Source organism: Drosophila navojoa, chromosome 2 (assembly GCF_054131105.1).
Source record: "Drosophila navojoa isolate 15081-1374.11 chromosome 2, UAZ_NAV_1.0, whole genome shotgun sequence".
Classification (NCBI taxonomy): Eukaryota; Metazoa; Arthropoda; class Insecta; order Diptera; family Drosophilidae; genus Drosophila; species Drosophila navojoa.
The window spans coordinates 23,006,729-23,025,815 of NC_142890.1; the positions used below are offsets into that span (position 1 = coordinate 23,006,729).

The window sequence follows — 19,087 nt, forward strand, 5'->3', positions numbered from 1 at the left end:
TTAATTTGGAACCCTCAACGCTCACGAACTTTATTTTCATTGTTTATTTACGCAGATATAAGCTTAGCTTGGGACAAGTTGAATTTAAATTTAAGGGATGTTGGCTAGGTAGTCCTTAATTGTTGCAGGGTCCAAGCGCTTGAACCCATTTTGATCGCAGATTCCAACTTCAATGTTATCAGATGTCATCTTTCCCTCAAACCCTTCCTTTAGTGTCAGAATGGCAGTGTGCACAGCATCCTCGAGCTCTAGATCTTCGCTATAACTGAAATTGCAGAAGGAAACATAAGTTTTCTTATTCTTAATAGTTCAACCTTTTCTATACTAACCGCTTTTCCAAAAAGGTTTTGCCATTTACAGCATTTTTACCCATGGCAGTGGCCTTCCAGGCGAAATATGCACCAGACGGATCCGATTGATAAAGATATGGGCGATCATTGTCCCAACCGCAAATCAGTAGTGACACACCAAATGGACGCACGCCACTAGAATTACGAAATGTTATTATTGCTTCTAATTGTGTGTTTAAAATATTATACCCCGATTGAGTGTACTCCTGCATTAACGTTGCGACACGTTGCACGAGTTGTGACACCGGTATGGGCTCCTTGTAGGTCAGATAATATGATTGAGCAATTTTGCGTGCTTGTTTCACCAATAAGCGATAATCGGGACCCATTCCAGAATAGACCATGCCAATGTGCTTGTTTATCATTTCCACGCGGTGCACACTATGTTCCTCATAGAGCGGCGATTTGTATTTATTTTCTGTGGCAATGACGACTCCATTGGAAGCTAGAGTGTCCGAAAATTGTAAGTCGTGAAGAGTCAGAGAAATAATTGATTTTAGCTTACCCATTATACCAACAGAAGGTGCGCCTCCAGATACGGCTGCCAAGGCATATTCCAACTGGACAAGCTTTCCGGAAGGACTACAAATGAACGAACAAATTAATGTTTATGCCAGTCATGTACATAGGTTTTGTATAAATGGCGGCAGCGTTTAGCGTCGCTTAGTGGGTAACCGCAGGCTTTACTTACCTAAATGTTGTCAAAGAAAAACTGTAACGTTCAGTAGCCATTATTCTTGGCTTAAATTTGTGGTACAATAATTTTTAAATAAATGCCGACAATCCTCACCAAAATGACAAGATGACAAGCAGAAACTAATAATGTGCCCACAAGTATCGGTATAAAAAATACTATTTTAGTATAAAATGATTTTACAAACCAACTACCGATAACGATATAATTATTAAGTCGTCATTTTCATAGCTCAAAACAAGAGGTATACTACTTCTCTATCAATTTCTATTAAGCAACACAGACTGCTTTATCTATCCATTTGGTTTTATCCTAATCTCTTAAAAATAATTGGAAAAATAATCTACTTTACCTTTAGTATCGATATCGATTCTTGCAGCACAATAAAGCAAGCGATATGTATTATATTGAATTTGCAACCGTATATAATTTTAATCGAAAAATTTCATAGCCGGAGTGTGGGAATTGGTGGTTGACTTACAAAATATAATTCTCCAAAATTATTCATTATAACAAAAGTATGGTTCGTGGAGCGCTTCGAGGCAGCAGGCCTATGCGCGGTGGCATTCGTCCGCCATTTAAGAAAACATTTGTACCGCGTCATCCGTTTGATTTAACTTTGACCGAAGTTGTGTTTCCCAAAGTCTCGCCGGTTGTAGATGATTCTGCGTTGACAGCGGTAAAATCAATAAATAAACCATAAATGTGTAACATATAATTACTGCTAACATTTTTATTTAAAAAGGCTTTATTGAAACGCAACCAAGACTTAAGTCCTAGCCCCACCGAACAGGCTGCCATTGGTAACTTGGTTACTAAAGTTCAGGTCGTCTTGGATAATTTAGTCGTTGCGCCAGGCGACTTTAATACTTGTGTAAGTTGTCATAGCAATTTTTCATAAAATATTCTTCTGACGCAGTTTATACACGCATAGCAATTGGAAGAAGTGCGTCAAGTTGGGTCGTTCAAAAAGGGTACCATTCTCAGTGGCAATAATGTGGCCGATGTGGTGGTTATTCTCAAAACACTGCCGACAAAGGAGGCTTGTGAGGCACTGGCCAAGAAGGTTGAGGCGGACCTAAAAACCAGCATGAAAACTGAAGTGTTGGCAAAGGGTGAACAACATACCCTAGAAATACACGACAGAGGCTTCGATGTATCCAATTCACAGGCCCGAGTTCGTATTCTCATTGCCACCTTGCCGCAGAACTTAAGAAAGCTGGAACCAGAAATTCATATGGATCACAAGCTAATGCAGAGCCATTTAGCTGCTATACGCCACACTCGCTGGTTCGAGGAAAATGCTCACCATTCTTCAATAAAAGTTCTCATCCGCATTTTAAAGGATCTAACCAAACGATTTGATGCTTTTTCACCACTTTCGTCATGGATGCTCGATTTAATTGCCCATCTGGCAATAATGAACAATCCATCGCGTCAGGCATTGCCAATCAATTTGGCATTTCGTCGCGTATTTCAACTGCTCTCTGCAGGACTATTTCTACCTGGCTCAGCTGGTATAACCGATCCAACTGAACCGGGGCACATACGGGTCCACACAGCGATGACACTGGAACAACAAGATGTGTGCTGCTATACGGCGCAGACGTTGCTGCGAGTCTTAGCTCACGGCGGATACAAGCACATCCTTGGTTTGGAAGGTAATACTAGCATTGTGCGTGAAATGTCCGTTTGGAATGGGGTCGTCGTGTCACCGCTAAAACCCGTATATGAAAAGCCGACCGACAAAAAGGAGGGCGATCTCGAGGAAGACATTGAAATGATTGAGAATGAAAATGAGGATATTGGTAGCGACGATGCAGCCGAATAATTTAGTCAATAAGAATTTCATTACATATGTATTTTATACAACAGAAATCAATACATTTTATGCACTCAACACATGCTCAGTGATGGGGTCATCTTCATTAATATTTGTTGTCAGTTGCTTATTAATTATTTCAAAATACTTCTCTGCAAAAATACCCGGTGGCTCACTGACTTTTATTGCAATATCGGCTGCCTGAATTATATGCCCCTTAAGCAGATTCCGAGAAGCGACAATCGATTTACCTAACTTAAGACGACAAGGTAGTTCGCACTCTAAAATATATTTCTCACTTGCTCTAGATTCACAGAGTGCTTCCGACAAATCTTTTCCGCCACCTAAGATTGAAATCACTTCAGCGGGAGCGAGACTAGGAGAGGAAAGATAATCCTTAGATTTAAATTCAACTATGCTTCGGGCCAGCGTCTCCATTTCGTTGGGATCAAGGGAGCACCGGTGATCAGATCCTTTTTGATTTTTGTCCAATGTAAAATGTCGCTCAATTATTCTCGCGCCACTCAAAATCGCTGCCTGGGTGATGATTACCCCCAACTCATGCCCAGAGTATCCAATGAGAACATTGGGAAAACGCCGCATCAATGTTCTGATCAAACCTAGGTTACAATCTTCGGGTGGGGTCGGATAAGCCGAGACGCAATGCATTAGAGCATATTTATTGTTGCTTGCTTGCCCCATAATCTCCACTATTCGATCAACTGTCGACATAGTTTGCATTCCAGTTGATATTATTAGGGGTACGTTAAGTCCGGCAGCTTTTTTAAGAAGTGGAAAATTATTTGCATCTCCAGAGCCAATTTTTATAAATGGTACCTTTAACTCCACTAGAAAGTCTAGAGATGACTGCAAAAAATACTTTTATTAAATTCATTTGAAACCACCCTTAACTACATATATGTATATACCTCATCCATAGCTGATGCTGTGAAATCAATTTCGATTTCATTACTATATGCTTGCAGCTGACGATATTGTTCCTTTGAAAATTCAAGATATTCTTTATGTTCTCCATAGGTCTGACCCCAGGCGTGATCGCTTATATATCTTCGATCTAAAGCAGTGCGCGTAAACTTCGCTTTCAAATCGGATTTTTGAAATTTAACACAACTGCATCCTGCTTTCTTTGCTGACAGTATCATCTTTTTAGCTGTTTCAAGACATCCTTGATGATTTTGACCGATTTCTGCTATCAAGTATACATCGTTTGGTTTTATTCTTTCTGTTAGATCAAGTAACATTTTTGCAGACAAATTCAATTAAATTCAATTAAGCGAATCTTTACCACTTTTGCCACAGCCTTAAAAATTATGTGTGACCAACTATTTAGTCAGTATATTTTAACCGTCAAGCATATTTAGATAGCTTTTCAAATGATATGATACTGCTGTATAGAGATATTAAATCGAGTTGGCATAGCGCTAGTAATTAAAGCTGTTTTTGTCCTGCTTACACCAACTAAATACAGCCAAGCTGTGCAAATGGCGGGCAACAGGCCAACGCTGTGAGTGTAAACGGGACAAGCTGCGAGTCAAAAGTGTGACTAACTGCCCATTTCACTTCCTCCTGTTTTTTTTTTGTCAAATGTGGGCACACTGGAGAAATTTTCTTGTAGTAGCTGTGCTGTGAAAAATATTTATAGTGAAAAATATACATCAGAGCTGCTTGCCATTCTTCGGTGGAAAAATCTAGCATAGAAACTGCGCAGCAAAACAAGAGGGTAGAAAAAATAAATACAGAAACATGGGCGATGTTATGAATATCGACAGCATCATATCAAGACTTTTGGAAGTGCGTGGGGCACGGCCTGGCAAAAATGTTCAGCTCTCCGAGAGCGAAATTCGTGGCCTCTGTCTGAAGTCGCGAGAGATTTTTCTGTCGCAGCCCATACTCTTAGAGCTGGAAGCACCATTGAAGATTTGCGGCGACATACATGGCCAATATTACGATTTGTTGCGCCTATTCGAGTACGGTGGCTTCCCCCCGGAATCAAATTACCTATTTTTGGGCGACTACGTCGATCGTGGCAAACAGTCTCTGGAAACCATCTGCTTGCTGCTCGCCTATAAAATCAAATACTCTGAAAACTTCTTTTTGCTTCGCGGTAACCATGAATGTGCCAGCATAAATCGCATCTATGGATTCTACGACGAGTGCAAGCGCCGCTACACCATCAAATTGTGGAAGACATTCACTGACTGCTTCAACTGCTTGCCAGTCGCAGCTATTGTGGATGAGAAAATATTCTGTTGCCATGGTGGTCTCAGTCCGGACCTATCGTCGATGGAGCAAATTCGACGCATCATGCGTCCCACCGATGTACCAGATCAGGGCCTACTTTGCGATTTGCTGTGGTCCGATCCGGACAAGGACACAATGGGCTGGGGCGAGAATGATCGTGGCGTCAGTTTTACGTTTGGCGCCGAGGTGGTGGCTAAATTCTTAGAGAAGCACGAGTTCGATCTCATTTGCCGCGCCCATCAGGTCGTCGAGGATGGCTATGAGTTCTTCGCAAAGCGCCAACTTGTTACACTCTTCTCGGCCCCGAATTACTGTGGCGAATTTGACAATGCTGGCGCAATGATGTCTGTGGATGACTCCCTTATGTGCTCATTCCAGATATTGAAACCGGCAGACAAGCGTAAAAAGTAATATCACTAATAATCTTCGTACACACACACACACAAACACACACATACAACAATTTTCTATACAACAAACAAAGCATGCAACAAAAACCAATAAGAAATTAAATGATTCAACGTAAGTATTGCAGGTATAGCTGAATTAATTATCGTTTCGCAAGCTCTTATCGTAATTTTATATTTATCGTCAGCAGGGGCAAATCTAATATAATATACGTAGCACCGACTATGCAGCCAGAGGGATGAACTGAACGCTCTGCGTCGAGTAAAAACAAACTAAGCAAATACAAAAACAAAAACAAGCAAATTTAACCCAATCCTGGACAAACATATGATCTTTAAAGAAATAAAGAGAGATTTGCTTCAATTACAAAACTACATTCGCATGCATTCAAACAGGCATAACTTATGTAGAATCCATTTATTTTGATAATATTAAGCCCTACACACACAGACATACATACTACGCTCCCAACAATACACACACACGTGCATATGAGTGTACATATATGTTTTGTCCAAGCTAAGAAGGAGACTAAAATGTTAGTACAAGAACAAACAAATATAATTTGAACCAGCCGGCGGTCAACAAACGTAGTAGGGTCTTGTAAAAAAAAAAAACAAAAACAAATATAATAAGAACAAAAATCGATTTGGCCTTAAAAACACAAATTGAAATGTGGAAGAGAAAAGCAAAACAAAGAGTACACGCTTGCCAAGAAAGTAAAAGTAAATACTAAGTTTTGACCTTGGAAATGAAAATCAGTTTATGTTCGTCCACATTGCAGCCAGCCCAAAACATTGGTACCACTGTTCCACGTCTTTTATCTTTCTCATGTCCGTATCATTTTCCCAATTATGATCAACTGTTATTATTCGATCCATGCTAATATGTACAATTTTATTTCATCATCTTTATCATTTTTAAGATGTGTTTAAAGAAAGAATAAAAATTGAAAAAGAAAAAGCAAAATACAAATTACTATAATTAATATGTATTATCAATAATCCTTTGTATTAATAAACAAACGATATACCATGTGTATGAAATTAAAAACTGATTTAAATAAATATTTGAAACCCCCACTAAGAAACAAAAATCAAAGAAATGAAAAGCATTTAAAGGGATTTACGTGCGCGTTCATTCGCGCATCCTTTATTAACATATAAGAAAATACTTTACATATTTAGCCCTACGAACTGATAACATTTCTATGAGAATGCATTCTAATTGGATGATCCAAAAACTAGCTGAGTGAACGGAAATTTTTATTCACTCGGCACTGTCAGTGCGGCTAGGCTCCGCTTGGACGGATGAGGTCTGCGTTATATTGTCGCCTGTGGTATCAGTAGCGGCCATGTTTTTCTCTTCAATATGACAATTGTCAAGAGTAGCACTCAATTCCACATTATCAGCTTTGGAAACTGCTGCAACGTCTAATCCGTTAGCTTCAGGCACTTTCTCATGGACATCTTCATTATTTTCTAACACGACCGAGTTTTCAGAGTTAAGCTCGGCAGCTATCGCTTGTTCGGAATCAGATTCGCCGGTGATTTGCGCATTGTGACCACGAAGTATCTCAGGGTTAATACTGTTTATTATGGCACGTAAACGTTGAATCTCTTCATTTGCCTCCTGCAGATCCTGCGAGAGACGTTCGTATTTATCATGCTGATGTCGCACCACACCAATGTTATTTCTTATATACTCCATTGGGTTTTCCGGCCGCTCTTTAATTACGCGTATGAAGATTTTCGTAAGTGAATCCATAACGCTACCGCGCTCTAGATAGCGGCGAATCTCATCGCGCTTCGGATCTATCGGCTGCATCAAATTCAAATAAAATGCATTTAAACAATATGCGGATATCAAGAATATTTAATTTTACCTTGAAGGACATGTTGCGAAAATGAAAGAGTAAAAATTAAAGTTATTGAAAGTCGTTCGGAATAAGTTCAATTGAACAACTTTGTAAATGAAAGAGCGAGCTAAATCTCTGATTTTCGTTCATCGAGTTTATTCGTTCGCTTTTTTTTAAGTCGCAATGAGTTAGTTACTTGTCGCAAGTATTTTAAAGTGTTTTATCGCAAGAATATTTTGATCAGCTATTTTAATGACAACAGTCGGACAAATATTACAAAATATTTTAATTTTTTTATTGTTTAATCATCATCTAGATTAGAAGGAAAATATGCTTTCATAATTTACAATTTGTTATCGAAGTATCAAGACAGTGTGACCAACAATTAAAACAATTTGAATTGATAATTGTACAGACTGATAAGGTTTAACGGTTAAATATAAATATGTGTATAATTGGAGTCTGCTTTTAAAAATGAATCAATTTAAACAAAAAATGTAAGATACGATCTAATCTCTTATATATTTCCATATAAGCATTTTCTATTTCCTGGAGTCAGATTGTATTTAGTGTTGGCGCTAAATGTATTTTATGTTTTCAATGCAATGCGCATGCCTCTAAAATTAAAGTATATGTACATATCGGCTTATCATACAGCATACACACAGCAGTCAACTTGGCAAAAATCAGTTCTGCAAAATTCTAAAACGCAAAATGGACATTTTTGAAAATACTTTTGTAAGAGGGCCCTCGCCATCATACTCTGACGAAGCAAACTCGGAGACAGCTTTATCCGTTACCTTGCCAATTGGAGGTGTCGAAATGGATCTGGGCCGTAAGGATTCGAAATCGGATACTGTGAATTTCTTCGACGAGAAATTCAATTCGGACTACGATAATGATAGCTATTCGCATTTGCATCCCGGTCGCCTGAATCGAAATAGCTATGCTTTTTGGACCGCTGTCGTAGTGCTGCTAATGTTGACCATAGGCAACCTAATTTTGACGCTGACAATAATGAGCGTGCTAAGGTTGGGAAAGGGTGTGAGGGGCATGGAATTGATTCCGGAAGTGGACTTAATTAAGTTCTATGATGAAACCGATTTGGATCGCGTCCAAACAAATGCTCTTGGAATACATGGCTTTTCAGATGTACCCGTATCGATCAGCAGCGACGGAGAATATAGTGGAGTGCATTTGCGAGTATTTCGTAATCTGAATAGCGCTAGTGCCTTAAATGAGCGTGATCTGGTTGTTCTCGACAAGGGGGGCATTGCCATTGAAGCCAACATGTTTGAAATCAAAGATCCCACTGATCAATCAACTGTTTTTACAACCCACCGCCCGCAATACAACATACCTGATGGCGTAGAGGGTGTGCTGCAGACGAAGGTGGCCAGTGCGAGCCGCGTATCCAGCCCAATCGACGTGCCTTTAATTATGGATAGCGACGGCCACATTGTCATCAAGGGGTCCGAGGGCGTGTCCTTCGATGGGGCCACCATAGAGGTGCAAGTCGAGCATCACGTTTCCCTCAACTCAACTCAGGGTGCCACAGTGCTGGAGGCAGGTAAAGGAATTTTCCTTGACATGGATCGTATACCCGTTGTAAGCTCGGAGTTGGGCCTTCGCACTGGAAGTGTGCAGTACAAGATTTGCGTATGCATGCCAATTGGCGTACTCTTTCGCATAGCTATCCCTCGTGTGCACAACGGACCAAAGATATCTTGCGCCCACTTCGACAGCCAGTTCGATCCCTGTGAGATCAACTGACTCTGCAATAAAATAAATATGACAATATCTAATATATAGTATATTCCCTATTAGAAATGTTACGTAGCAATTTTTTATTTGTATTTAAGAAAAATGTACAAGCACTTGGAAGGTTAGTTGGTATGCCTTTAGAGAACCCTACAATGAATTCGTTTGTTGAATAAAAAGATATGCCAATTGGATCCAAACGATCTTATTATTTCAATTGTTGGATATAATACAGAAATGGTATTCAATTCGTTAAACGTGAATGTACATAATGAAATGTGAAAATGATGAGAAAATTATAAATTGAATTCCATTCAAAACTAACATTATTAGGTAAATCAAAGCTAGTCAAGTACATATATAAATTCTACATTAGGATTATTATAATCGTACTGCGCTAGTCTTTAGCCTTAGCCTAAACTCCGGGCGGTGGGGGCTCATGTCTAGCAGATTTTGTCGGCGTCAGATCCACCAGATTGTCCGGCACCATACTAAGAAGCTCTGCTTCACTTAGCTGCGCCAAGCGACTTTTAGTCTTTGTCGCACCCTCGCTTTTACTTCCTGAAATATATTACAAATTAAATTATTAGTTTGCATGAAAAATAGTTTCAAATTCTATTTTACTTACCTATGTCATAAGAGCAGCTCGAGATTGCATCCTCAGGATTATACTCTTCATCATCGTTCGATATTGGTCTGGCATTCGACTCTTTCTCCTTTATGCTGGCCAAAATCTTTGTCAGATTGGGAGGTATAGATATACTGGCCAGCACATTTGATGACGAGGGTTTATCCAAAATCTGTAAAAACATTAATGTTGGAGCTAGTATATTCACAGGTTAAAATTCTGTTAAAGCACTCACAGAAGGCTCTACATTTAGAAGACCAGCGATTTCCATGCGCTGCGCTGCGATTTGTTTATTGATTTCGTCCACTTTGCGCTCCAGATCGAAATCCTTGTGTTCTGTGACGGATGCAGGCAAAACGTCATTGTCGTCCGAGCTGCCACCGGGCGAATAAGGCGCATCTGGATCGTCTATACTAGCCATCGGATCTATCGGAACGTTTTCTGAAATGGCATTACCAAATTTATTTTATTCCAGTTAATGGATATATTTGGACATTGTAAACTCACTGTTCTTCAGCTTTGCAATGGGCGCTTTGATAATGGCATCAATATCGAACTCATCATCCCTCGAGCTTCCCGAGTGCGTGCTAGGCTTGCGCTTCGGACTGCTCGGTGGCGTGAACGTGGTTCGAACGCGTCCTTTGTGTGATACCTGCACAACAGAAAAATATATAAATAGCTGCTATATAAGAGCTGCTACACATACGGGTTATGTCTTTACTTACAGTCTTGTTACTGGCAGTGGGTAGGGGCAACGAATGGCTTAAATTAACCGACCGTTTGCTCAGGCAGCGGACTATGATGCCCAGCAGTGTATTTGGTCTTTGAGTGTCCTCGTAAAACGGCACAGAGTCCAACGTACGCAGCACAGTGGGCACCTTATCATTGGTGCCCAGGGGAAATATATAAAAATCTCGAATCTGTTCTGAGTCCGTACCCAAAACACCAAGACGTTGGCGTGAGTCAAGGTATTCAAAGAAGCTATCGAATCGAATAGTGTTCGCGGCGTTGGCAGGAAACAAATTGACAATAACGATTTCCTTGGTTGGACTCTTCCGGATCTTCTTCAGATAATCCCAGACATTTTCCCGCGTTATGCGACCAATCACATCCAAATTAGTGGGCAGTAACTTATCCAGTTGGCTTGTATTACCCTGAACGCAATGAATAACCACATCGAAGTCCGTTACATCAACCATGCTCAAATTGCCAGTCCAAATTGGTGGGCTCGACAAGCTTTGTAGATAGCGACCATATCTATCCAAAGTAGGCGCTGGCACATCAGCTTTCCCAGATGTTTTTGAGGCCACTGGCAATGACTTTAATGTTGGCCTCACGGGCACTGTCAGATTGGCGGCTTCTTCCACTGTTTTTTCTGACTCTAGGATTTGATCGATTAAATTAAAGGCGCCTAAGGAGGTTTCAGTTTTCTTTTCAGTTGGTTTCTTCTGCACTGAGGATTGAGCTTTGTCGACATGCTCTTTGCTCAGTTGCTTGTCGCGTGGCGGCTGCTCCTTTTCTTTGTCCACATCATGCTCGTGGTGGTGCCTCTTGTGACTGCGCTTCTCCTGGCTATGGCCGCGGCTGCTCGAGCGACTGCGGCTTCTTTTGGTGCCACTCTGGTTATTATGGGACCTGTGACTTTTATGCCGCTTCTCTCTGTCACGCTCTCGACTATGATCCTTTTCTCGAGACTTTGAATGCTTTTCTTTAGCAGTCGAGGGTCGGTCGTGGTCATGGTCTTTGCTGGAAACGTCTGTAGTGTTCGATGTGTCAATAGACTGGGATCCTTTTTTACTATCGATGCTGTCAACTTTTTCTTTGCTTCTTCCTCCTTCTTCCTTTGCTTCTTCCTCCTCTGGCAGCGTTACATCCATCTTAGACTCGATTAGCTCCTCACCCTTGTGCGTCTTCACCACATAGTTCTGTGCGCATGACAATAAATCTAGTTCCGATTTCTTAATCATATCCAACTGATGGCGGTTCTCCTCCTCACGCCACTTGGCCAACTCCTGACTGGCTAATTCAGCTGGTGTCATCCTCACCAGCTGCTTGGGCTCCACTTGTTTGGCACATATCTTTTCGAAGAGCGTCTTGTTCTTACGATCCTTTATGTTAAACATAAGCGAGCGATATTTAGACTTGTACTTCGCGCTCACATCCTGCCCAAATGAATTATACATTTCCGACTCCACACGCTTCACAAAGTGCTCGACCTCCTCCGCCGTCAGCCATTCAGACTTCTCTGCTGGCTTCTCGGCTGCCTGCGCCTCTTTTATTCGCAGCAACAATTGCTCCTTAAGTGTTCGCCGCACATTGAGCCGTATTGGCTCGGGCTGGGATTTATTCACAGCTCGTTCCCTTACACTCTTTTCGGGCGAGCGACTGACTGCAGTCGATGCTTTGGCGGCAGGTTTCTCCTTTTTGGCTGAACTGGACATCGCCGGCAACATCTGTATGGATTTGTTCACAGTCTCTGAAGGCTTTGGCAATGGCAAAGACTGTGACTGCTTTGCGGCGGCTGTCTCTGTCGTGGATGGTTCCGACAGACGTTTGTTTTGCCGTTTCTATGGAGGATTGGATTAGCATTGATATATGATTATGTAATACAGCAGCATGCACAAATACCTCAATTTCCAGCGCTTGCTGACTGCCAGGCTGCACTACTTCAAAGCTGGGATTCTCCTGCAGCCATTTCTTTAGCTGATGTGCACTAGGCGCCAAGTGTCCCGTGATGGCACGTCCGGTTCGACGCTCAAAGACGTTAATCTAATAAAAGAGATCCACAATAGCAATAATTACATCATTTATTAGCTTGTTGTACATACCCGCTCAACCTTCGACAAGGTGTCAGCCTGACGCAGCACATCCTCAAATAGATCTTTCTTCTTGTTCTTCTTGGCTTCAAGTGTACTTCCCAGCTGTGAAGGGGGCAAAGCTGTTTGCAGCACTGGCTCAGGCGTCTTGGGCACCGTTAGGGCCTGGACTGCATTGTGTGCATACTTTCGTATGCATTCGTCACTACAATAAACCGAATTGGCGCGTGCGGGACGCTTGCATACAACGCAGCTTGCCTCTGTTGGTGTGATGACGCTGCTGGCTCCAAGTTTGATAAAATTCAGCTGCTGCTGATGCATTTTTAGCTGAGGCTTTTGGGGCATTGGTCGTTTCTGTTGCCTTACAAGTGAGTTACTTGTGGTTGAGGGTAACGATGTCGTCAATGATGTACCAACGGGCGGGGTTCGCTTGGGCGTTAATGGCGGTTGTTCAACTATCGATTTGCTTTCGCTTGGCTGTTTAGTTGACGCCGAAAGCTCCGATGGGTTCTCGCTTGGTTTGGGTACCCAAATGTCAGTAATACGTGGCTGACTCTGCAAAGTTATGAACTCGAATATGTAGATCTATATCTAAATTTATATTATCCATTGATTATTTGTTACCTTCTCCTCCTGCTTTTTAACGCATTTGGGACACTTCCAGTCAATACCTTTTTGTTCCATTTCCAGACCCATAGCCTTTGTGACGCTAACACACGTGCCATGATACCAATCCTCGCACAGATCACAGCATATCATGAATCTGTTGTTGTGCGGTTGCCGACAGATACACCATAGTCTAAGACAAGTAAGTTGAGTAATTTGTATAAGAAAAACAGAAATCTAATAACTAACTTGTTGGGATCATCATCGTCCTCTTGAGATTCCGAGGCTTCTGGATCATTGGTTTCGTTACTATTATTCAGCTTGTTTGATCTTCTTGGCCTCCTAACACTACCACTCGGATCTTTGGTCATCAGTTTCCTGTCTGGCCCGGCAAATGACGACGAAAAACTGTCACTATCCAAGCTGCTGCTGGTTAATTGGCTTGTATCAACAGTTGGTTCTGTGAGCGAAGTGGTGCTAATATCTGACAAGGTTGTGGCTGTTGCAGGAAAGTTCTGAGCTCGACGCTTGGCCCGGGTTGTAGGCGCTTCAATTGGTGGCAGATAAATGACACGCCCATTGCCACGTACAACTTTCGTGTCAGGTGGCCGTGATGTAACGGGTGCGTTGCCCGTTGTACGCGATGGAGTGCTGGATGCCATGGGCAAGTTGAGCAAACATTGATCAGCAAAATCATTGGGCAATGGCTGCAAAGGTTCAAGCATTAGCATATCATCGTTGTCAGTTAATATTAAAAGCTTACTTGAGAAACTGTTGGTAACTGGTTGCCGACATCGAAGATTGGCTGCGCCACAGCACTTGCAAGTGCATCTAGGCTACCAGTTTCTGTGCTGGCTAGCACCTGTTTGACCACCTCAGCTTCGAACTGTTTGTCCTCCTCTATGAGTCCAACCACATGTTGCAGGAAATCTGCAGTGATTTCATCCGCGTCTGCAGTCTCTAGCAATGGTGCGCTGGCTAGGTCCATGTTATCCACAGCAGTATTTGCTACCAGAGTCGCATCAAAATTCTGCTGTTGTTGTGGAACACTCACAGGATTTATCACTGGTTCGGGTACTTGACTGAGCCCTGCAGCGCTGCTCTCTAGCATTTTCACCAGTTTGGGTATGGTCTCATCTGCTGTAGCTGGCGGTTTCTCGATCAATGATGACTTCGACAGTTCATCCTGCACAATGGAGTCAATGAGATCAAGCTGTTTGTCATTTTCGGCAGCCAGCTCTGAGGAGCTCTGATGTGTTTCGATGACAATCTGGGCAGGTAATTTGTGTGAGGAGGCCGTCTCCACGCCAATGGGCATGAAGCCCTTGCAAGATGGCGATGTGGATGCCAATGTTGAGAGCGTGTTTAGACTGGACTTGGGAGTGATGGGTGTATTTGCTACCGGGTGTTTACTATTATCCGATGTTGATGTCATCGTTGTCGCATTGTTATTATCAGCCAGTAAACTGTTCAGATTTGTGAACACACCTTTGGGGCTCGATAGATTCTTATTGATGACAATCTCTTTGACCTCTTGCGGCGGCGTCGCAAATCCGCCTGGTGGTACGCTTACCACACGCCCCACCTGCACTATTGGCGTTCTGCGCAGTTTTGCAGGAACTGCAGAGCCACTTATTCGATTTACTTCAGGAGACATCGACGTCGGTTTGGACAGGGATTTATGTATGGGGCGCATTTTGAGAAAAGATGTGCTAAACGTCTTGCGACCCAATGGAATCACTGAGGGTGGCGCTTTAGTATTTAGCTGAACAATCTGGCCAATTGCAGGCGCGCTCGAATTACCATCGGTCGGCTCCTTTCGTCGTTTCAAATTTGGAAACTGTGACTGTGCTGGTTGTTGTTGATGAGGCCCCTTCGGTGAATTTACTGTTTGTGCACGCGCAGATTGCGGGTTAGACCGTCGCCTAGAGAACTTTTTAAGACGTTTGCGTTTGTTCGAGCTACGGCTGTTGTTCATTTTGAAATCAATATCACTATCTCGATCGTTGTCCGTTTCGCGGGATACATCACTTGGCTCACTCAGCTCCTCTGTATCAGCATTCTCCTCATCTGCCGTGGCAGAGCTATTTGCGTCTTCGTCATCCTCAACGAAGTCATCGGGAGGCCTTATCATTTTAGCACTATTCCGAACAATTCGTGGTCCCGTTGTCAACATTATCTGCTGTTGTTTCGACGCTGTTGCTGAGGATGGCTGCAGTTGATTAGGTAACTGCGGCCTATGCAAATTCGTTGGTTGCTTAGGCAACGGCTGCGTTTGCCTTTGCTGTTGTTGCTGCGGATGTTGTTGCTTAGGTTGATGTTGATGCCTGGGTGATTGTTGCGTTGCAGCCGGTACATGGTTCACAGGCACTACTTGGAGGCGCTTCTTGGCGTTTAATAGCCTAATGTTCGGTTGGGTCTGCACAATGAATTTACGACCTTGCCGTTCTATAACCACCTTTTCTGCCATCTTTTTCGCCTTCATTTGCTCTGGCGAGGTGAATGGAGTGTAGTTATGATCGTTTCGAATAATCTCCATCAGAGCATCCGATTCGGGTGTGCGCTTGAATATTGATAATCCAGCCAGCTCTGCAAATATTACAAATTACCATCTGTTCTTCAAACAGTTTAATGTTCATATACATACTCAGAGCATTTTTTACCACCAAATCTGCTGTGTTTTCTGCGTAGAACTGTTCCACACTCAGCCCAACAATTTGTGGGCGTTCTTTAGGTTTTCGGCGCTTTTTCTGTTTTTTTGGCGGTTTGGGTTTGCGACCGGGGCGCTTTTTAACCTTGGGCACCTCGGCTTCGGTTTCCGTGGAGTCGCCATTGTTTTCGCCACCGGTGTTGTCATTGTCATCGCCGGTAACATGATCTTTCTCGCTTATCAGCTCTTCACAGCCGCTTTGACCGCTCTCGTTGTCTGTTTCTTTATCTGATTCTTCGCCATCTGATGTCATTTGCATAAAACGCTCCAGTTCCTCCAGGCGTTCAGTTTCCTCTTGATCGACCATGCTCGGCGTCGGTGATGTAAGCCGGACGACACTAATACTTGCAATTGATTTTTCCTCTGAAATTCGAATATTTTTTGACATGTAAACTTGAAGTCGAGATTTCAAATTGTCTTACCCATAATATTTTCAATGGCACGCTCGTCAAATGAGATGCCATTTTTGGCATACACCACGACCAGATTGGAATCTCCATCGGCGCCATTTGGTCGTGCACTGGGCGTTTCGCTAAATACCGAGCTAGACATGACAGTAATGATGCCTCATGGATCAGCTACTGTACATTGAGACCAGATCCGACCCGTTTTTCCCCAATCGTATTGCGTGCTCTACTTCTACTTGTGAGCGTTGAAATTATTTTGTTTGTTCATGCCGCGGTCGCGTTGTGACGCCGACATTGGAACTAGCGGGACTTTTGGCGGAGACCAGTTCAGCTCCAAATACCTAAAAATAGAGTTTGACTACAGTGAATTTGTCTGCTTCACACCAAGAATAAAAAATCGCTCTATTTCACTTTAAAAATGCTTTATTCAAAAAATATGAAAATAGAATTTGCAAAAAAATTTACTTCGACGAAAGAATGCAGTGTGCCCAGCTGAGACCAAGAGCGATGCGTTAGTTGTATCACTATGAGAACTTGAACCAGTTTCAGCTAAAATCGTTTTGTTATAAATTTTATTAATAAAACTTTAATAATATTAGTACTTCTTAGACAATCAAAAGTCAATTCTATACCATATCTCTTATTTTATACATAGAATTATAAAACCAATTGGTGGAAATTCTTTAAATTTATTTCTATTGCCCATTGATATATAGTATATCGATATACTATCTCTTTTGCAACAATATCGATTGCATGTGTATCGATGTTATCATATTCTTCCACTGTTTTACTTTTAAGTTAACAGTGGGAGTAGCAGCCTAATCAAAAATAAACAGAAATACAAATAGATGTATTAGTGCAATTAAACCGAAAGACTTACACTACAAAAACATACATACATACACTTCTCGTTGCTGTGGTGATTACTGCACTCCCAATACACAGCAAAGCAAAAAGTAACTATACAAATAAAACAGCGATAATAAAGCTCTTATTTATTGCTGCACTCAAGTATTTGCTATAGATATTGGCTAGCTAATCAGGAAAAAACACCAGTTGCTCTCCGACTGTGATTATCTTAACATTCAACAATGGCTTGCTTTCAAATGGGATCCTGTCACGCGGTGCCGATGACTTTATTTAAAAATAATAGAAACAAAGTCTGCAAGGCAATTCTAGATAATTCACAGGAGAGCCTCAAGCTAAGCTCCGGTCAATTAATTATTTTACTCGAAGGTGGTAAAGATCAGAGTCTATACAACACCGATGTGGACTATGTGTTCCGTCAGGAGTCCTATTTCCAGTACATGTTTGGCGCCAAGGAGCCAGGCTGCTATGGTATAGTTAATATCGATGTTAATACGGGTCAAGCCACGTCGGTTCTGTTTGTGCCACGTTTGCCCGAGGAGTACGAGACCTGGATGGGTGCTCTGCTCAAGCCCGAGGAATTCAAGGCGATGTACGAAGTGGATGAGGTATATTATGTCGATGATCTTGAGGCTTATCTGGAAAAGACCACACCCAAGCTGATATTAACGCTCAGTGGCACCAACAGCGATAGTGGCCTCACGATGCAGCCGCCAGAGTTTGCGGGCAAAGATAAATACGTGACGAACTGTGATCTACTCTATCCCATAATTTCGGAATGTCGTGTCATCAAGTCGAAGGAAGAGATCGAAGTTTTGCGCTATGTGGCCAAAGTCTCCTCAGATGCACACATCAAGGTGATGCAATTCATTCGTCCTGGTCGAATGGAATTCGAGGGCGAATCTCTGTTCTTGCATCATGCCTATTCGGTGGGCGGTTGCCGCCATGCTTCGTACACCTGCATCTGCGGGAGTGGCGTCAATTCAGCCATATTGCACTATGGACACGCTGGTGCGCCCAACAACCGTCCCATTCAGGACGGCGAAATGTGCCTATTCGACATGGGAGCTAACTACTGTGGCTATGCTGCGGATATCACCTGCAGCTTTCCAGCAAACGGCAAATTTACAGAGGATCAGAAATTGATCTATAATGCAGTGCTAGCCGCACGCAACGCTGTGATGGAGACAGCACGAGACGGCGTCTCCTGGGTGGACATGCACAAGCTAGCGGGCAAGGTGCTGCTGGAACAACTTAAGGCCGGTGGCATGCTTACTGGCGATGTGGATGAAATGCTTGAGGCCGGCCTATCGGGTGTATTCCAGCCCCACGGCTTGGGTCACCTGATTGGCTTGGATGTCCACGACGTGGGCGGCTATCTACCCACTGAGCCAAGGCGCCCAAGCGAGGCCTGGCTGAGCAAGCTACGCTTTGCCCGCATCCTTAAGGCGGGCATGTACGTTACCATTGAGCCCGGCTGCTATTTCATCAGGCAACTTATGGATAAAGCACTTGCTGATCCGCAGATTCGAAAATACATCAATGTGGAAGTGTTCGAACGCTTCCGCAACTTTGGCGGGGTGCGCATCGAGGATGATGTCCTTATCACCAAGACGGGCACCGAGAACTTTGCGATTGTGCCACGCACTGTGGAGGAAATCGAAGCGACAATGGCAGCCAAATAAGAATGTATAATATATAGTGATATGGAATTAAATTGCATGTCTTCAAAGAATAAATAATAAATGTTATATATTTTATACACTAATGTATATTAAAATATAATCATATACTATATAAATGTACGAATTTAATGCACTTACCTTATTATATACCCTGATTGCAGTGAATCAGAAAATTGTAAACTACCTAACTGAATCGTTTCAATATAATAA

The 19,087-nt window shown here is 42.5% G+C and overlaps 8 protein-coding genes across 12 annotated transcripts; 4 read left to right on the top strand and 4 right to left on the bottom strand.

Moving 5' to 3' along the window:
* Positions 1-4: 4 nt before the first annotated feature.
* On the bottom strand, positions 5-1,201 carry Prosalpha2 (proteasome alpha2 subunit). Its single transcript, XM_018103934.3, has 5 exons — positions 1,042-1,201; positions 856-932; positions 540-795; positions 330-485; positions 5-265 (listed from the first exon to the last, which is right to left on the bottom strand). Exons 1-5 carry the CDS (start codon positions 1,080-1,082, stop codon positions 91-93), a joined length of 705 nt encoding a protein of 234 aa, XP_017959423.1. The 5' UTR covers positions 1,083-1,201; the 3' UTR covers positions 5-90.
* Positions 1,202-1,445: 244 nt separating this feature from the next.
* Positions 1,446-4,603, top strand: LOC108653366 (interleukin enhancer-binding factor 2 homolog). The gene is made up of 3 exons (XM_018103797.3): positions 1,446-1,723; positions 1,790-1,918; positions 1,979-4,603. Exons 1-3 carry the CDS (start codon positions 1,565-1,567, stop codon positions 2,873-2,875), a joined length of 1,185 nt encoding a protein of 394 aa, XP_017959286.1. The 5' UTR covers positions 1,446-1,564; the 3' UTR covers positions 2,876-4,603.
* NANS (N-acetylneuraminic acid synthase) lies at positions 2,424-4,128 on the bottom strand. Its single transcript, XM_018103826.3, has 2 exons — positions 3,796-4,128; positions 2,424-3,733 (listed from the first exon to the last, which is right to left on the bottom strand). The coding sequence occupies exons 1-2, from the start codon at positions 4,126-4,128 to the stop codon at positions 2,933-2,935; spliced, it is 1,134 nt and encodes a 377-aa protein (XP_017959315.1). The 3' UTR covers positions 2,424-2,932.
* Pp1-87B (Protein phosphatase 1 at 87B) lies at positions 4,466-6,499 on the top strand. Of its 4 annotated transcripts, none has more exons than XM_089262072.1 (2): positions 4,466-5,663; positions 5,724-6,499. In XM_089262072.1, the coding sequence occupies exon 1, from the start codon at positions 4,631-4,633 to the stop codon at positions 5,537-5,539; it is 909 nt and encodes a 302-aa protein (XP_089118198.1). In that variant the 5' UTR covers positions 4,466-4,630; the 3' UTR covers positions 5,540-5,663; positions 5,724-6,499. The 4 variants fall into 4 exon arrangements, with proteins under 4 accessions (XP_089118198.1, XP_089118201.1, XP_017959381.1 ...); XM_089262075.1 differs by having other exon boundaries at positions 5,727-6,499; XM_018103892.3 differs by having other exon boundaries at positions 4,466-5,650.
* Positions 6,500-6,650: 151 nt separating this feature from the next.
* On the bottom strand, positions 6,651-7,574 carry LOC108653470 (myc-binding protein). The gene is made up of 2 exons (XM_018103972.3): positions 7,422-7,574; positions 6,651-7,357 (listed from the first exon to the last, which is right to left on the bottom strand). The coding sequence occupies exons 1-2, from the start codon at positions 7,431-7,433 to the stop codon at positions 6,806-6,808; spliced, it is 564 nt and encodes a 187-aa protein (XP_017959461.1). The 5' UTR covers positions 7,434-7,574; the 3' UTR covers positions 6,651-6,805.
* Positions 7,575-7,986: 412 nt separating this feature from the next.
* On the top strand, positions 7,987-9,349 carry Scgbeta (sarcoglycan beta). The gene has a single exon (XM_018103841.3). It carries the CDS (start codon positions 8,109-8,111, stop codon positions 9,165-9,167), a length of 1,059 nt encoding a protein of 352 aa, XP_017959330.1. The 5' UTR covers positions 7,987-8,108; the 3' UTR covers positions 9,168-9,349.
* Positions 9,218-16,831, bottom strand: pps (protein partner of snf). 2 transcript variants are annotated; one of them, XM_018103589.3, is made up of 12 exons: positions 16,338-16,831; positions 15,853-16,278; positions 13,969-15,794; positions 13,455-13,912; positions 13,224-13,398; positions 12,612-13,154; positions 12,412-12,552; positions 10,509-12,350; positions 10,291-10,435; positions 10,019-10,224; positions 9,784-9,955; positions 9,218-9,716 (listed from the first exon to the last, which is right to left on the bottom strand). In XM_018103589.3, exons 1-12 carry the CDS (start codon positions 16,465-16,467, stop codon positions 9,571-9,573), a joined length of 6,210 nt encoding a protein of 2,069 aa, XP_017959078.1. In that variant the 5' UTR covers positions 16,468-16,831; the 3' UTR covers positions 9,218-9,570. The 2 variants fall into 2 exon arrangements, with proteins under 2 accessions (XP_017959078.1, XP_089112201.1); XM_089256075.1 differs by having other exon boundaries at positions 9,218-9,712; positions 9,780-9,955.
* Positions 16,832-17,137: 306 nt separating this feature from the next.
* On the top strand, positions 17,138-18,993 carry Dip-C (dipeptidase C). The gene has a single exon (XM_030383039.2). It carries the CDS (start codon positions 17,417-17,419, stop codon positions 18,875-18,877), a length of 1,461 nt encoding a protein of 486 aa, XP_030238899.1. The 5' UTR covers positions 17,138-17,416; the 3' UTR covers positions 18,878-18,993.
* Positions 18,994-19,087: the final 94 nt, after the last annotated feature.

Bases quoted from the DNA above. Each gene is read 5' to 3' on its own strand.
- NANS (XM_018103826.3), bottom strand. From the start codon at position 4,128: ATGTTACTTGATCTAACAGAAAGAATAAAACCAAACGATGTATACTTG. The intron at 3,734-3,795 runs GTATATACATAT...TATTTTTTGCAG, and splicing joins CAGCATCAGCTATGGATGAG to TCATCTCTAGACTTTCTAGT.
- LOC108653366 (XM_018103797.3), top strand. From the start codon at position 1,565: ATGGTTCGTGGAGCGCTTCGAGGCAGCAGGCCTATGCGCGGTGGCATT. The intron at 1,724-1,789 runs GTAAAATCAATA...TTATTTAAAAAG, and splicing joins ATGATTCTGCGTTGACAGCG to GCTTTATTGAAACGCAACCA. The intron at 1,919-1,978 runs GTAAGTTGTCAT...ATACACGCATAG, and splicing joins CAGGCGACTTTAATACTTGT to CAATTGGAAGAAGTGCGTCA.
- Dip-C (XM_030383039.2), top strand. From the start codon at position 17,417: ATGGCTTGCTTTCAAATGGGATCCTGTCACGCGGTGCCGATGACTTTA.
- Prosalpha2 (XM_018103934.3), bottom strand. From the start codon at position 1,082: ATGGCTACTGAACGTTACAGTTTTTCTTTGACAACATTTAG. The intron at 796-855 runs GTAAGCTAAAAT...CGGACACTCTAG, and splicing joins ACCTTCTGTTGGTATAATGG to CTTCCAATGGAGTCGTCATT. The intron at 486-539 runs GTATAATATTTT...TCGTAATTCTAG, and splicing joins CAGGAGTACACTCAATCGGG to TGGCGTGCGTCCATTTGGTG.
- Scgbeta (XM_018103841.3), top strand. From the start codon at position 8,109: ATGGACATTTTTGAAAATACTTTTGTAAGAGGGCCCTCGCCATCATAC.
- pps (XM_018103589.3), bottom strand. From the start codon at position 16,467: ATGTCTAGCTCGGTATTTAGCGAAACGCCCAGTGCACGACCAAATGGC. The intron at 12,553-12,611 runs GTATGTACAACA...CTCTTTTATTAG, and splicing joins CCTTGTCGAAGGTTGAGCGG to ATTAACGTCTTTGAGCGTCG. The intron at 9,956-10,018 runs GTGAGTGCTTTA...ATGTTTTTACAG, and splicing joins TTCTAAATGTAGAGCCTTCT to ATTTTGGATAAACCCTCGTC.
- Pp1-87B (XM_089262072.1), top strand. From the start codon at position 4,631: ATGGGCGATGTTATGAATATCGACAGCATCATATCAAGACTTTTGGAA.